The sequence below is a fragment of the Colossoma macropomum genome, unplaced genomic scaffold (assembly GCF_904425465.1).
Source record: "Colossoma macropomum unplaced genomic scaffold, Colossoma_macropomum, whole genome shotgun sequence".
In the NCBI taxonomy this organism is placed as follows: Eukaryota; Metazoa; Chordata; class Actinopteri; order Characiformes; family Serrasalmidae; genus Colossoma; species Colossoma macropomum.
In genome coordinates, this window is record NW_023494799.1 from 8041228 (window position 1) to 8057547 (window position 16320).

The following is a 16320-nucleotide window of genomic DNA, read 5'->3' on the forward strand; positions in this document are numbered from 1 at the left end:
TACATTTATGTGTAGAGTTTATTTAGAGATGCACCAATGTGAGAATTCTAGCAACATCTGATACTGTTCATTCATACACATTTATAAAATATATATATATATATATATATATATATATATATATATATATATATATATATATATATATAGGTCTTAATCTATTTGGATTATGATTATAGAGAAATGTAACATTTATTTTACTAGCTCTGACCATGCCTTTAAGATACGACCATAGTATGAAAAGACTGTACGACTGTAGGAGGGAAGAGAACTCCTAGCAGGCCAGATCTTTTTGATGAACCAGTGCAGGACTGAGCTAAATCTTTGTCACAGGAAACAAAAGGCAGCAATGGGAATTCAAAGGATGTTAGATTAAAAGCAGGAGGAGCTTCAGGCTTAGTCCTCCTCCCATACTTCAGTTATTTCATAACTTAATTTCTATAAGATTACAAATGCAGCATCATGAATAAAGTGCAGACATTTCTAGCACAGTCACTCTGAAATATCAGTCTACTGCAATCTGCCCAATGCTGTTAATGTTTTGTAATGTGATAAATATGATTCTGATCTCATTTTGGATTCCTAATTTTATTCATGTGGAAACAATGTACATTGAAGATTAAAATGCACCACATTTTTCATTGTAACTCAGAGGGACCAAGTCAAAAAAAAAACAAAACAAAAAAAAAACGTAAAAGTATTAACAATAAAACTCATGACAGTAATTTGGTTTATTTTTCATCCCAATGTAACTTGATAAAAGGCAAAACAGCTAATGTGACTTCATGGATGTGTCAATGTCATAACCACGCTTCAGTAAAGGCATTTTTATCACAGTATGGGAAAACATAAGGCATTTTCAAACTAACCACACAAATGTTATCACTGAAATTCTAACAAGATTCCAATAACAGTGATACTTTTTTTGCAGACAATTTGACAGACAGCTGACCGGCTTAAACACTGAAATCCCATTGCATTCTTCCTGTTAACAGCCATACTCTAACATAAAAGTGCAAAGACTGGGTTGTGATAAGTGTCACTGGAGTCATTTTTTGTATTCTATAAATTGATCAACATATCGCGCATCTCGTAACTTGCTATAACTGGCGCTCCAAATGCAATGAACAATCATAATATGAGTTCACTCAGATGCTTCCCCCAGTACTGCTCTAAATAGTGCAGGAAATGTTAAAATGTGTTGACTGTGCAGTCTGAAATGTTCACCTTGCTTATTTACTCATATATTTACTTATTTATACAATTGAAAATTGATTGCAGTCTCCCTTTGGTATCTATACGATCCAGACAGGTTTCTTAACCAGCTGTTTCTGCAGAACATGCCCATCTCAGCCAAAGTTAAACTAGCATAGATCCCTTTCTGGGACCTGGCTGAATAAACGCCATGCTTAGTGTAGGAGAGGAGACTCCTCAGAGCGGCTGGAAGCTCAGGACACACTGATCCCTCACCATCCCTTTCCTTAGGAGCGGGTCACACGATCAGTGCCCAAACAATTACTTCTGAATACAAATTCTACATTTTTTCTCCAAGTAGACATGAATTCAGACAGAGAAGAGAGGGAAAAAAAACACAAAAAAACAAACAAAAGACCAGATAAAAAGGAAAAGAAAAAAAGGAATGTTATCTAGAACTTCACAGGACTGGGGAAAATTCTAGAATCGACACGGATACCACATGGAGGTAAAAAGACCGGAGCTAGAGCAGCAGCAGTTGCACAATACACAGGAGCAAAGCGGCGATGAAGAGTGTGAGAGGAACAGAGGAAGAGGCAGAATGAAAAGGGGGAGGGGTGGGGTCACAGGTTCTGGCAGCACTGGAATTTGGTGCCTTTTAGCCCATCGGTAGTAGGCGGCACACTGATGTCCACCACGTTGTTGCCAGGAGACTCATCATGTGCAGACCTGTCTGCAATCTGCTTTTGTGATACAATCCGGTAGATTTCTGGAAAAAAGTAACACTGTGAATTAGTCCTATGAAAAGTTAAACTTCCCCTTTTTCTTAAACACAGTCATTCAGCGAAGACAAGCCTGAATTTGCTTCTTTAGTTGTGCACAGGGACTGCGAGGCTAATGAAGCTAGTAATGAAAGCTTAGCCCTCATCAATTAGCACTGTACAAAGATTGTGCAAAATTTGGAGCCCCCTCCTGCAACGTGCAGAAGAACATTTTCTAACGTTGCCTGTGCTCCGGACCCCCACAAGAGGATGAATCCGAGTGTGTTCCAAGAGTATTTGCAGAAAACTCACTCAAAACTGGTGATGTGAGCGAATTATCTAATATTGTCATCATAGCTTCATCGGCATAATGTTGAACATCAAGTCAGACTTTCTTTTTGAGCCTGTGCGTGTGAAGTTCATAAGTAAAGATTCATGACGTTGTCCGAAAAACTCCCACCAAATCAGTCCTGCTACCTCTGACCTATAAATGATTATTTCATGCTTTACAAAATGACTCACAGCAGCACACACACACACACACACACACACACACACACACACACACACACACACACACACACACACACACACACTTAAGAGTGCTCGTTTTTTCTTTCCATACTCAGTAATGCTGTGTCTTTCAGTTTCAACAAAAAAAAAAAGTTACATAGTGCTGCTGTAAGCCAAGATATTCTTGTACTTTAATTTCCCTGAGGTCCATCCAAAAACAGTCATAATATATTTTTACACGGCAACCTCTTTATCTCTTAAAAATAAACAGTTTTTTTATTACTGTGCTTTTAAGACTGAAAATGGAAATTAACTCTTGATTGTCTGTCCTGTACTGTGCCTCATTCAAAAAGCAGTCTGGGCTGAAACACTCCTTATAACTTCAGCATGAATGGGCAGAGTTGGCTGAATAGGTGGATAATCAGTTAGTTTTTGACATCACAAAAATAATGAATTCAAAATGTAACTTTTTGCAGCTTAATTTCCATATATGGTTTGAGGTGTGAACAGTATATTTTAAAACATTTACAGTGTTTACATACAATCAAACTCTTGTTTAAACAAGGTTAGGAAAAATTTAGTTTTCCATGATATGGGTCATTGAAGTAATCTCAAACAGACTGAACTTGGTTTTCTGGCACTGTACAACAATGTTATTTATAAAAATAGACAAAAGCACTGACACATCAGGCTTCAACATGACTGCCACGGCTGTTTTTAGCCATGCAGTGCCATTTTGTCCATTTTACAGTAAACAGTATTTATGTGTCACGGTATGCCAAAGTGTTAGAAACCACACAAGTGAATCTATTCAAGGTCACTTAATACATTTCAAGGCAAGTGTTATTTAGGCATGCAGTTTGCATTATGCTACTTGATGGGTGTAACCTTGTTAATTAGCTACAGCAAAACTATGCTCAAGTGCAAAACTAAACAAGCAAACCTTAGGTATTCAACTTGTCTTTGCTTACTAACTACATTTTGAGGGAGTCACTGAGTAAGATTACCATCCAACAATCTCTCACCTGTGAGTATATTTTTGAAAGCCTCTTCAACATTTGTGGAGTCCAAAGCTGAGGTCTCAATGAAAGACAGATTGTTCTTCTCTGAAAGAAGCAAGCAACAAAGAGACATTAACTTCAGCTACACAACTGTTTTCTGCACATCACGATTTGATAAGGTGAAACTAACCTGCGAAAGCTCTGGCCTCGTCTGTGGGCACTGCTCTGAGGTGCCTCAGGTCACTCTTGTTGCCCACTAACATGATGACAATGTTGTTGTCTGCGTGATCTCTCAGCTCCTTTAACCAGCGCTCCACATTCTCATAGGTCAGGTGCTTAGCGATGTCATACACCAGAAGAGCCCCCACTGCACCCCGGTAGTACCTAATGGGCACAATGTGGAGATGGAGAGGAAACTCAGTGTTGAATTATTTTTAGTTTATTATTTTATTCCAGTGCTTATTGAATGGCCTTTTGTCTTCATTTATAATTTATTGTACATCACTTTAAAGTGTTAGACAATCTGCTTTATAAACAAACTTGACTCAACATATGCTAGAACTAGTAAGAATGTCACTCAGACCAAGAACGTAATAAACCAAAATAACATGTAGAAAATAAAAGCTAAGATAATCAGTCCAGGGGGGGCTATTTCACAAAGCAAATTTCACAAAGGTACTTTCAGTTAGCCAGACAACTTAAGCCTTAAGACTTAAAGAGGAACTGAGCTTAAAGGGGAATTCTATAGATTTTTTTTTTTAAGAATTTCAGCATAATTTAGTCGCTGCAATGTGAACAAAGTCATCCGGAGTGAAACTTTCCAACAGATTTCTTTACAGTGGTGGTGATGGGAACCAGGGGTTGCAATGTCTACAACACAAACATGGCCATTTTATTTACTATCCAAAACTACAAGTGAACCTAAATCTGTCAAATTTTTATATGTAATGTTAATAATGGCCAAATAATGGTTCAAAAATAAATAAATAAAATAAACAAACATTTCCTTTGGGTACTATTTGCCTTCCAACATTCTGTATGCACCTCCCTACTATTTTTTTTTTGGCTTAAAAAACATTTTAAGCCAAAAGCTTTTCTCAAAACTTGTAAACAAATATCTCAGGTCATTAGGCAGATCCGCAACCATTTCATGTACTAACTTTCTGTGAGGAAGCTTTTAGAGGCATTAAGTGCTTCAGATGTCTGGGCCCCATCATCACCAAAGTGAACAATTTTGACTAAGTACGTTTCTTTAGAACGGAGCTTTTCACATCAAACCACTCTGAATGACTTAATTTACATATCGTAACTATTTAATTATGCAGAGCTTTTGAAAAACAAAATTCCCCTTTATCTTTATTCCCAAAATTCCCCTTTATCTGGTTAACTGAGAAATCCTGCTTTGTGAAATACCCTACAGGTTTCTTTTTTTGTTTTGCTTCGCTTCTCTGGAGTATGTATGGATGTTTGGAGAGTCTCTTCTGCACTCACGCTGAAGTGATTGCTCTGTAGCGCTCCTGTCCTGCTGTGTCCCAAATCTGAGCTTTTATGGTCTTTCCGTCCACTTGGATGCTACGAGTGGCGAACTCCACGCCGATGGTGCTCTTGCTTTCCAGGTTGAACTCATTCCGTGTGAAACGGGATAGTAGGTTACTCTTCCCTACACCGGAATCTCCAATCAGCACCACTACAAATACAAAAGACATTTATATAAAAAAACAAAAAACAAAACACTGCTTAAAGTGGTTTAATTGCAACCTTGCAGGATTTGACTGTTAGAGCAATTATTTCTCTCTTAAAAGATAAATAAAAATTCTGCAATCCATTCAATTTAACTGTAGTGCATATCTGATATACATACACTGCTTGCTGTTTGCTATTAAAATGTCAACAGCAACCACATGTTTAAACACGTTTCTTGCAGGGGGAGTAAGCACACATTTAATGAAGACAAGCTCACAGCAAAGGGTAATTTAATTAGGGCAGAACGTTCTTTAAGAACGTGCATTTTTGTGTAAACATTTTATTTTAAATAACTTTACACTAAGGTTAACTTGTGTGATGTCATCACACCGTTACATACTGAAATGATCTGCAAAAAGTTAAGGTAATGTTTCATGGGAAACAAGTACATACCAGTTAAGGGTAAGCAATATGGTAAAAATATAAGATCACAATATTTGAAGCCTTTTAACGACAATGAAAGATCGATTTAAAGCATTACAATGTTTTATTTTTCATTTTACAATTTTAAAGGTTTAAAGGGTCTAATATCCTACGCTTTTCCTGTATTGTGTCTCATTCAAAAAGCAGTCCAGGCTGAAACACTCCTTATAACTCCAGCTTTAATAGGCAGGGCTAAACTGCCGTAGGCTGAAAAGGTGGACAAATATAAATGCATTGTTTTGTTTTTTAATGACGGAAACAATTCATTCAAAACAGGCTGTTTTTGCAGCTTTGTTTCCATAAATGGGCTGCATGCACCGAGGAGTGAATGATACATCTTGAATTCCACTGATTTTTCAAAATGTCTGCATAATTAATAATTAAGATGTAAACAAAGTCATTCAGAGTGATTTGATATGAAATGCTCTGCTCAAGGTGAACTTACAGAGTCACAACTGTTCACAGTGGTGGTGAAAGGAACCTGCTGTCTGAAGAGTTTAATGATTCTAAAAGTCTAAAATCACCAAGTTATTACAGGAAGAGGTTACCAATACGCTGCCTGATATCTGAGACATTGTTTAGGGATAGTTTTGCAATTAGATTTTGACATTAAAACATTTTTAAAAATCTACTCCGAGTACAGTACCATATGCAGGGCATTGTAAGTCAAAATAGCCCTCAAAGAAAACTTATTTTTTCAGAGTTATAACTATTCGTACCATCATCAACATTACATATAAAACCTCTGATGACTCATGTAGGTTCATTGGTGGTTGTGGATAGTAAATAAAAAAGCAACACTTGCAATGAAGACACTGCAACCCCTGGTTCCCATCACCACCACTGTAAAGAAATCTGAGTCAGTATGTTTTTCTACAATGAACCACTTTCCAGCAAACCACTCTGAATGACCTTGTTCATATCTCAACGACCGAAAAATGAACCAAGTAACTTTTGAAAAAAAAATCAGTAGAATTTGTCTTTAAGTATTGATGCTATTCACAATATACTCAGAAAAACATGGTGAGGTTAATCATCACCACATTTCAAAAATATCGTCATACTCCCCCCCCTAATTCCAGTGCTATATATGCCAGCCTAAGACAGACAGACATACAGAGGGCTTAAATATTATTTTAAGGTTTCTTATAACTTCTCAAATTAATGTCTGGCATATCACGACATTTTGTTAGGAACAAATGAACATGCAAGAAAAAATTTTCAATGTCTCTGACCATCTTCTATATGCTTCTACAAATGTTTTGAAGGGTCAAATCTAGAACGAAGTGTACTCAGTATACACTGACAACACCCATAACCCATATCCCCAGACGTCAGGGGAGGGGGGTCAAACTCAAGATTAGAGATCAGAACACCCTCCCTCTTTCCTCAACTCACTCCCACAGTTCCCATAGCTGGGGAAGTCCTAATAAGACATACATAATCTCTGTAACTAAGTGTCCATGTTAATGCACACACACTTTATGGCTAAAAATATGTGGACAACCCTCCTAATGATTGAGTTCAGGTGTTTTAGTCACATCCACTGCTAACAGGTGCATAAAATCAAGCACATAGTCATGCAATCTCCATAGATACAGAGTGGTAGTAGAATGGGCTGTACTGAAGAGCTCAGTGACAAATGTGGCACTGTCACTGGATGCCACCATTGCCACAAATTGCATCACTCTACAGAGCTCCGAACTTCCTCTGGACGTTAGCACAAGAACTGTGGTCCAGGAGATTTAAGAAATGGGTTTCCATGGCCGAGCAGATGTGCACAAGCCTAATGCCAAGCGTCGGCTGGAGTGGTGTAAAGCACATCGCCACTGGACTCTGATAGATGAATCTGGATTTGTCGGACACCAGGAGAACTCTACCTACTGGAATGCATAGTGCCAACAGTAAAGTTTGGTGGAGGAGGGATAATGGTCTGGGGCTGTTTTTCAGGGTCTGGGCCCCTTAGTTCCAATGAAGGGTAACAATGATGCCGATATCTGATATTTTTCGTGCAGATATCTGTTCATGCTGATGCTGAGACATTAATATTTATGAAATACTCAAATTGAGACTGTGTCCACCTGGATAAATGTAACATTGATGCCGATCAATGAAGGGTTACAAATACAGTAAACTAAATAAAAGGTAACATTTTAGCACAGTATCCCAGCATTATCCCAGTTCTTCCAGACTACAATACGGCATCATGCCAGCTGAATCTAATGATCCACTCAAGGCTGATAATTTCTTTAAAGAAATTATCTGCCGATACTGATGATTCTGATATCACTGTGCATCCCTATTGTTCACAGTTAAATTGAGCCAAGAAATGATAGCGGAACCCCGCACTGAACATAATTTAACTGAGGTTAAATGAAACTAGGTGAGATGACACTTCTTTAGGTTAACAGATTGAACCTGAAAAACTTTACTCAACCTGAAAAAAGGAACTAGGTCATCGTAATCAAGTCCCTACAGACAAATGGAAGGATCAATAACACAAGCATATTAAAATACAAGCATGTTTCACTGCTTTTGATTCTTTGAGAAGAACAACGTGCATCTGAAACAGAACTACAACCTCAGCTTAATTTTAACTGAATATCTTCTCTGATTCACTGCGGCTGCCAAATGACACTGTGGTGGTAAATAAATTACTAACAGACTTCGCAAACTGCTGTTTAAGCAACTTCATATCATCAGGATGACCACTGGTAAAGTGGTTGCCCTTTTTATTTTGCGAAAACTAAAACCATTAGTCCTCGGGCCTGGCCTTAGAGACACTTACTGTAGCTTTATTTCTCAACATGCTCTTGATTAGTACCTTCTTCTTGAGCAACAACATGAGCCCATCCATCATTTCCTCATAAACCTGTCTGTAACTTCCACAAAACTCGTTCCGACGACCGAACGAGCTATACAGCTTGCTTTTTATACTAAAACTAAGAAGTTATATATCCGTACGATAAGTGTTTTATCTTTGCTCTTACAATTAGGGTGACTTCACTTATAAAAACGTCAAAAAGTTAGTAGATGTGGCCTAGCTAGCCTGCTATATTAGCGCAGTGTGATGAAGGGCTGTGACTAAGCGCCTGATAAACCACAACTATCCAAAGGATTAACAGGCAAACCGTCACATTATTTCCTTCATACAAATAAAATTAGTTGCTTGTATGTGTTATTACTCATTCTCTGGTGCTTATATATCCTTCCACGTTTATCTTTACCCTCCGTTAACTCGGCTCACTTTAGCTAACGGGCTACTTGGCCCTCGGTCCGCTAGTTAGCAACTGCTAGCTGCGAAGCTAACGCTGCCACGCAACACAAATCACGGATAATGCATTTATATGACATTTTAGGCCTCATTTACAGTTTAAAAAATATGACACAGGTTAAAAAAGGTCTACACCGCTGGCTGTTATCCACCCGAAAGCCTCGACAGGCTGAAGGCCACCATTGTCTGACTGCTCGCAAACTCGGCTTAGCTTAGCCTGTATAGCAGGGCAAGTAAACTCGCACAAACAGTGAAGGGCCACTTCGCAAAACCGTAACAATTATGTTTAAGACACATTGGGGAAATAATATATACTGACCTTTAAATAAATAATCATATTCATCATCTCGGGTCCCCATATTATATGTATATTTTTTACTGCTGTGTTGAAATTGCAGCGAAGCGACGAGTCTCCTGACTCCAGCGGACAGGAAGGAAACTCAGTCCCAGCCTTAAAATACTGCCAGAGTGTGTGTGAAGGAGTGAGTGAGTGTGTGAGTGAGTGTGTGAGTGTGTGTGTGAGTGTGTGTGTGTGCGCGCGCGCTTGTCTTGCTATTCTTTTGTCCTCACAACGATTAGACATTTTTGCTTAAGTGAGGACATTTTGTTGGTGTTGTTTGCACCATAAACGATACATTTTTTCGGGAAAAAAAACAAATGAGCAGAAAAATGCCTTTTGAGATAAAGGTTAGGTTTAGGTTTAAGGGTAGGTGCTGTATTACTTGGCTACAGTAAGACAAAATTCAATGGAAATCAATGGCAGTCCCCACTAGTGATGTAAGACAAACGTGTGTGTGTCTGTATGTTTACTGCGACCACTCACCATGAAGCAATTGCCCACTTTGATAACTGATCATGTTAAGCATTAAAGGGCCCATATCCTACACTTTTATTTCATTTTCCCCCACTTACTTACTGATATTTGTGTAGGTATAAGTACCAAAAACTGTCATAATTATTTTTACATGACCACCTCTTAATCCCCTAGAACTGAACGGGCTGTTTTGGTTACTGTGCCTTCAAGACTGATTTATGTACATTTTTCATGCTATGTTTTTGCTGCTTAGTTTCCATATATGGACGGTGGAGTGAATAGTATGTTGTAAAACTACATCAAACTCATGTATTGTAAAAAAGCATGGACATTTTGGTTTTCCATAATGCTTAAAAGGCCCATATCCTACATTTTTCTTGCATTTTATTTTTCCCCTGAGTTCCACTAATGACATTTGTGAGGGCTCACATATCAAAACAGTCATACATTATTTTACATAAACATTTGCCCCTTCTTTTAGCCCCTTAGAATTGAACAGGCTGTATTTGTTACTGTGCCTTGAAGACCGATTCATGTAAATGACCTCATTTCAGGAGAATCGGGTGGGTGGTGTATAGTGTAGTGGGATGAGCACATGGGTTAATATGCAGAGCGCAGCTGATTTTATGTAGTTTATGTACACTGACCGGCCACTTCATTATATTCACATCCCTATATCTACACTCGCATCTATTTTATCAGCTCCACTTGCCATATACATCGATCAGGCATAACATTATGACCACCTCTTTGTTTCTACGCTCACTGTACATTTTATCAGCTCCACTTACTATATAGGAGCACTTTGTAGTTCTACAGTTACAGACTGTAGTCCATCTGTTTCTCTGCATACTTTGTTGGCCCCCTTTTACCCTGCTCTTCAGTGGTCAGGACCCCCACGGACCCTCACAGAGCAGGTACTATTTGGGTGGTGGATCATTCTCAGCACTGCAGTAACACTGACATGGTGGTGGCGTGTTAGTGTGTGTTGTGCTGGTGCAAGTGGATCAGACACAGCAGTGCTGCTGGAGTTTTTAAACACAGTGTCCACTCTATTAGACACTCCTACCTTGTCGGTCCACCTTGTAGTTGTAAAGTCAGAGACGATAGCTCATCTGCTGCTGCACGGTTTGTGTTGGTCATCCTCTAGTCCTTCGTCAGTGGTCACAGGACGCTGCCCACAGGACGCTGCTGGCTGGATATTTCTGGTTGGTGGACTATTCTCAGTCCAGCAGTGACACTGAGGTGTTTAAAAACTCAGACCAGCGCAACACACACTAACATACCATCGCCACATCAGTGTCACTGCATTACTGAGAATGACCCACCACTCAAATAATACCTGCTCAGTGGGGGTCCTGACCATTGAAGAACAAGGTAAAAGGGGGCTAACAAAGTAAACAGAGAAACAGATGGACTACAGTCTGTAATTGTAGAACTACAAAGTGCACCTATAGCGTAAGTAGAGCTGATAAAAGCACAGTGAGTGTAGAAAGAAAGAGATGTATTTAATGAAATGGCAGGTTGATGTGTGAACGCTTTTGTTGTCACATACAAACATGTACTAAAAACTCTCACAGATAAAGAGCTTCAATATTTTCTATTTATTATCTTTAGGAGACCACTCTCACATGTGTGCATAAACACATTCACACACACACACACACACACACACACACACACACACACACACACACACACATACACCCACATACCTACATACAATCCATCCATCTGTTAAGTTTCCTTTGTAAACAAATGGATATGCTGTCCATGAATGTATATAGATACATTGTTTTCAATTACAACATGCTTCGTCTCTACAGGGGTGGGCTCGGGAGTGGGGTGTAGGGGGTGTGACACATCTTCTTCTGACCACACATACACAAACACAGCTTAACTTTCATAAGATGATGCTATTCATACATTTGCATGTTCGGTAAAATTGCTCTGACAGAGTTCACATGTACGGTACAAAGAAAACGTAATGCAAAACCAGCTGCACACACTTGGAAGAATCTGGTTCAGTTCATTCAGTTTTACGTCTTGCAAGCAGCTTGTGGGGGGAGGGGGCAGTGAATCAAATAAAACCCACATATTCCCAATTCACATAAAATATAGTCAATATTTCTTCATATACGTATTTATATTTCTATGTACACACTCTCTGGGGTACAACCATTAGTGAGCTGCTAGCTATCCTGTAGGCCTGAGCGATATAAAAAAAAAAGGATTATCGATAATATTGCTTCCCGCCCTCGCAAACATACATGCACACGTAGCTGCAGCTTGAACCTATTTTGTATTCAGTTTTAGTTTGTGTTTTTTTTTAAATGAACTGATTTAATGGATTTTATTTAATGAAAAGCACATATTGAATTATGTAATACTAATTAACAAAGCATTTTCTGAAAATTATTGGCTCTCATTTTGAAAGTTGTTACTGCAAACGCACACATTTAAGGGCTCCTTCTGGTGTGGGTTCTTTTCCAGTTGTGTGCTAATGCAGCCCCTTGCTAGTGAAGCTCCAGAGTAGAAAACATGCAGAAGAGATTGAATTCCAAATCCACATCTACGTGCTTTTTTTTTTGTTGCTGTAGCGGGGGGGCCCAGTGGACTTCAGAGATATTGTTGCCTGTGAGAAACTGTGAAGTGCTATATTTTCATAATTTTACAAGTCATTTAAACCATTTGAGACAGTTAAGCTGAACGGAAAACGCTTAGGATTACTACCTCAGGTGGTATGTAGCACTCTGGGAAACCCCCAGCCGAGACAGTGGAAAATTTACTGCCTAAGGGGGAGTACAGATGACGCCTTTTTAAACTCTGTCAAGTGCTCTTCTTTTCACAGACATCTATAAAGCAATCTATAAAGCGACTGAAAAGCACTCCTCTAGCCTGCGCAGTGTGCTTTGTCAGTTTAAACAGCATGTTCACTCTGAAAAATCGCCAACTTTCGCACTGAGCACCATCACAGCTGACCAATCAACACCGAGGACCCCTCCTCTCCAGTCACCAGCCAAGGAAAAGCTTGTTTTGGGTGTTTTTGAACATGCAGAGCTGTACAACAAATGGAATGTGAAAAAACAGTTTTCAATCACTTTTTTAGAAGTCAGTTTCTAAATCCTAATCACTCGTCTTGGTCTTTCATGTCCTCTCACCTATCTTTCTGCTGTTTACATACTTGTCAATCAAACTCAACTAAAAAGCACATCCTGCTTCATTTTAAGCATAACTGTGAAGTTATTTTAGCTGTACAGCTAATGTTAGCTGGCAAATTCACTAAAATATGATGATTACTTGGCTAACGACGCTTTTTTGCTTCAGAGTTTGTTCTCTGTTTGGAAAACTTGTAACTGTGAAGTTGTTTTAGCTGTATAGCCAACGTTAGCTGGCTAATTTGCTAATATTAGCTGTTACTTTGCTAACAGTGTCTTTTTGTGCTTCAGAGTTCATCCTCTATTGTTTGATATACCAGGCTAAGCATTATTCTGAGATAATTTCCAGTGTTACCGTCTGTCTCCTTTTATAAACACAACCAATATAAAATATCGACAGGGATGTGGACCACAGCACAACCCACGTTACGAAATGTTCTTCCACACATTCTTGTGCAGTTACATATCTCCACCAGTGGGGTTGCCAATTCCCCAAATATGCCAAACTTTCAAAGTGCAGCTTTAAAAAGGCATCATCTGAAAGCCCACAGCTTATTAATGCTCCATAATAATTTATTTGTTTTAACAGTAAAAGGAGAAAAACTGTATGTACATATATTATTTAATGTCATTTTAAAATTAAAACAGTGCTCTCTAGTTTACTGTCACTTCTCTTTCCCATTACAGCAATTATCTCCTCTGAAGCATTGTCATCGGGTTGTCAATCATTGCTGATACCCTATTATATCGCCCAGGCCTACTATGGTGTCAGAATGGTGGAAGGGATTACGTGGAAAAATTGTAGATAAATAAGGCAACCAAAAAGCAACATCAGTACAACCCTTTACAAACACTGTGTATTGCTGCTGTAGATTCGTGTTCATACACAACAGCAACCAAGAGCAAATGGCCACTTCACGTTATGATAATGATCAGCTCTTTAATACTGATCAAATATCACAATTTAAATCATACATCCTCATACTCACTCTTTCACACAAACACACACAGATAAATTATTCTATACATACAAATAAATATACATTTGAACAATTTTTTTTTCAACTTTTGCTTTAAGCCACTCCTGCAGACCATATCTGAAACCTGTGGAAAACCTGCCTGATGGTCAAATGATTGTGATATGGTGAAATAAAGTGCTGTGATCGAACAGTCTTAAGAGAAAAGCATGTTTACAGCTCTAAACATATGGCCTTTAACCTCCGACAGGCTTGCTCCCTTAAATGGTGTGAAACTGATCCCAGATTGGGTACACTGTCAGAAAAAAAGGGTACTGTACAGGTACAAACAATTTAAATATATACCAAAGGTACAAGATGGTATATAAAGGGACACTCCACCTAAACTGAAAAAAATCAACCATTGCTACATCTTTTGTAAATATGTCCAGTAACATTATCCAGTGGTGCTGCAGCAGCCTCTAGAAAGAGATCTTACAGTTTAAAGACTAGTAAAACCTCCTTGTGACGTACATTGAAGGTGGGAGAAACTTAAAAAAATGTTTGTTTTTACTGCTAGCTGGCAACTGCATTACTCAGCCAGATAAAGTTACTGCTACTAAGCTAAATATCTTACTGCAGCTGCTTTCAATCATCAACTCTTATTGCAACCATCTTCAAATCATCTTTACAGTTTAGAGAACGGATTACTCAAACAACAGAAATGACTCAGATGAGGAGAATAACAAGCTAAAAGTTAAAGTTAGCAAGGTAGCTAACTGGATATCTACATATCATCTTGTGCTGCATAAAGACAGAACTGACGAGTCACACTAACTCTAGCTTTATTGTATTTATTAGTCCACAGATCAGTGGCTAGGCTGTTTGATGTATTTGTAAAATGCATGATGGGTATTGACGCTGAGGGATGCAATGCTGCGCTACAAGGTACTGCATAACACAACAAATAGCATATTAAACTGTAGTTTTAGGCCACAATGTCCCTTTAAGGCCTGACTTAAGAGTTTTAAAGGTATATTACATTCACTTTCCCAGAGGAAGAGTCCATATGTGTACTTTTCTGTGTTTTTTAGAACAGAAAAATAAAATAAAAGTTCTAGAGTCAAATGAAGTCAATGCAACTTACAAGCTGAAACAGAACATGGTGCAAATATGTTTCCTAATTAATGGTACTGAAGACCCTGGATGGTACCACCCCAGTGACAGTGTTTGTAACTCGGAAGGTACAGTTTATTACCTCTTTTTCTGAGAGTGTACAGCGTATTTATATACCACTGCGTTTTCAAACATCAGCTGTAAATATAACTGCTAAGCCACAGTAATGAAAATAGCTCAGGAAACTGTGGGCTCTTAGTGTATGTCTGTGAACAAACATTAAAATTTAGTGTTCCAGTCATGATCACTTATCAATTGGTATCATTCATGATGAAATATGATGAGGAATGCGAATGCAGATTAAAAAGGTCAATATGACAGCAATGCAATACATTCGTCAAATTGTTGACAAGTTAAAAATTAATTGCAATTAATGTTAAAGTTGCTGCTTGAAAGCCTCTGAAACTGTTCTTAGGGTTTTCAAACAAGTGTAGTGTGTTTTCAGTCAAGCATGTACCCATCTGTAGAGCAATATTCCTCAAAACTAACATCACACACGAAACCACCAACTGTACAGCTCTCTACGTATGAAAACGTTCACAGTATCGAATTCAGAGAAAAAACACACGTTAAAAAAGTAAAAAAAAGGAAATAAAAAACAGTGTTTATGATTTACAGATAAATAACTTTGAATGTTGCCGTTATTACTGGTGCTGTCAGTAGACGGAATGACAGAAGAATGACACATCGTGTACCTACAGCGCTAAGCTTCACACCGCAGCTCCACATCGCTTCTGCTTTTGGATCTGACTAATATAACAGCTGGTGACACCAGCTGCGCGAACGTTGGTAGGAAGTAAGGTCAGTCGAGTTGAGTTGGAAGCCATGGCGAGACCTGAGGGGTCTTCAGAGTCGTCCTCAAGCAGCTCCAGAGGGCTGATTACTGGAAGAAGGAAAAGAGGGCAGTTGCTGGTTAATGGAATACAACAGAACAACTTCTCTTGCATAACCCTTAGAAGTTACTGGTGATGGTGTGATTTTTTTCTCACTCATAGCTCATTAAAACAAGCAGTGGGATTTTCTTAGAAGCAAAAATCTTAACTTTCAGTCAATATCATGCCTCTATTTTATTATGATTTGAATTTGATAAAAAATGATTATCTAAAAGTCTTGTTTTGTGGAAAGAAAAAACATCCTTATCAAAGGGAATTCCACCAAATTTTCAAAGTTTCTGCCTTCGGTCACTGAGATGTAAACAAAGTAATTCAGAGTGGTTTGTTTGTGTAGTAAAATTTGTGAAGAAATTGACTCCGATTACTTTACAGTGGTGGTGATAGAAACCAGAGGTCACAATGTCTACACCTTAA

At 38.5% G+C, this 16320-nt stretch overlaps 2 protein-coding genes across 6 annotated transcripts in view; both read right to left on the bottom strand.

Annotated features, from left to right (window-relative positions):
- Positions 1–569: 569 nt before the first annotated feature.
- On the bottom strand, positions 570–9371 carry rab11ba (RAB11B, member RAS oncogene family, a). Its single transcript, XM_036586300.1, has 5 exons — positions 9229–9371; positions 4961–5156; positions 3660–3853; positions 3494–3574; positions 570–1963 (listed from the first exon to the last, which is right to left on the bottom strand). Exons 1-5 carry the CDS (start codon positions 9266–9268, stop codon positions 1818–1820), a joined length of 657 nt encoding a protein of 218 aa, XP_036442193.1. The 5' UTR covers positions 9269–9371; the 3' UTR covers positions 570–1817.
- Positions 9372–11304: 1933 nt separating this feature from the next.
- Positions 11305–16320, bottom strand: part of pip5k1ca (phosphatidylinositol-4-phosphate 5-kinase, type I, gamma a) — a 65073-nt gene continuing 60057 nt past the window's right edge. For all 5 annotated transcript variants that reach the window (XM_036587374.1, XM_036587373.1, XM_036587372.1 and 2 more), the window contains one exon: positions 11305–15896. In XM_036587374.1, the coding sequence (XP_036443267.1) occupies positions 15894–15896 (3 nt within the window). In that variant the 3' untranslated portion in view covers positions 11305–15893. The remainder of the gene's footprint in view (positions 15897–16320) is intronic.

Excerpts from the sequence above, each read along its gene's own strand:
- rab11ba (XM_036586300.1), bottom strand. The coding sequence starts at position 9,268 with ATGGGGACCCGAGATGATGAATATGATTATTTATTTAAAG. Across the intron at positions 3,575-3,659 it reads CGAGGCCAGAGCTTTCGCAG|AGAAGAACAATCTGTCTTTC; the intron begins GTTAGTTTCACC and ends TGCTTCTTTCAG. Across the intron at positions 1,964-3,493 it reads TTTCAAAAATATACTCACAG|AAATCTACCGGATTGTATCA; the intron begins GTGAGAGATTGT and ends ACTTTTTTCCAG.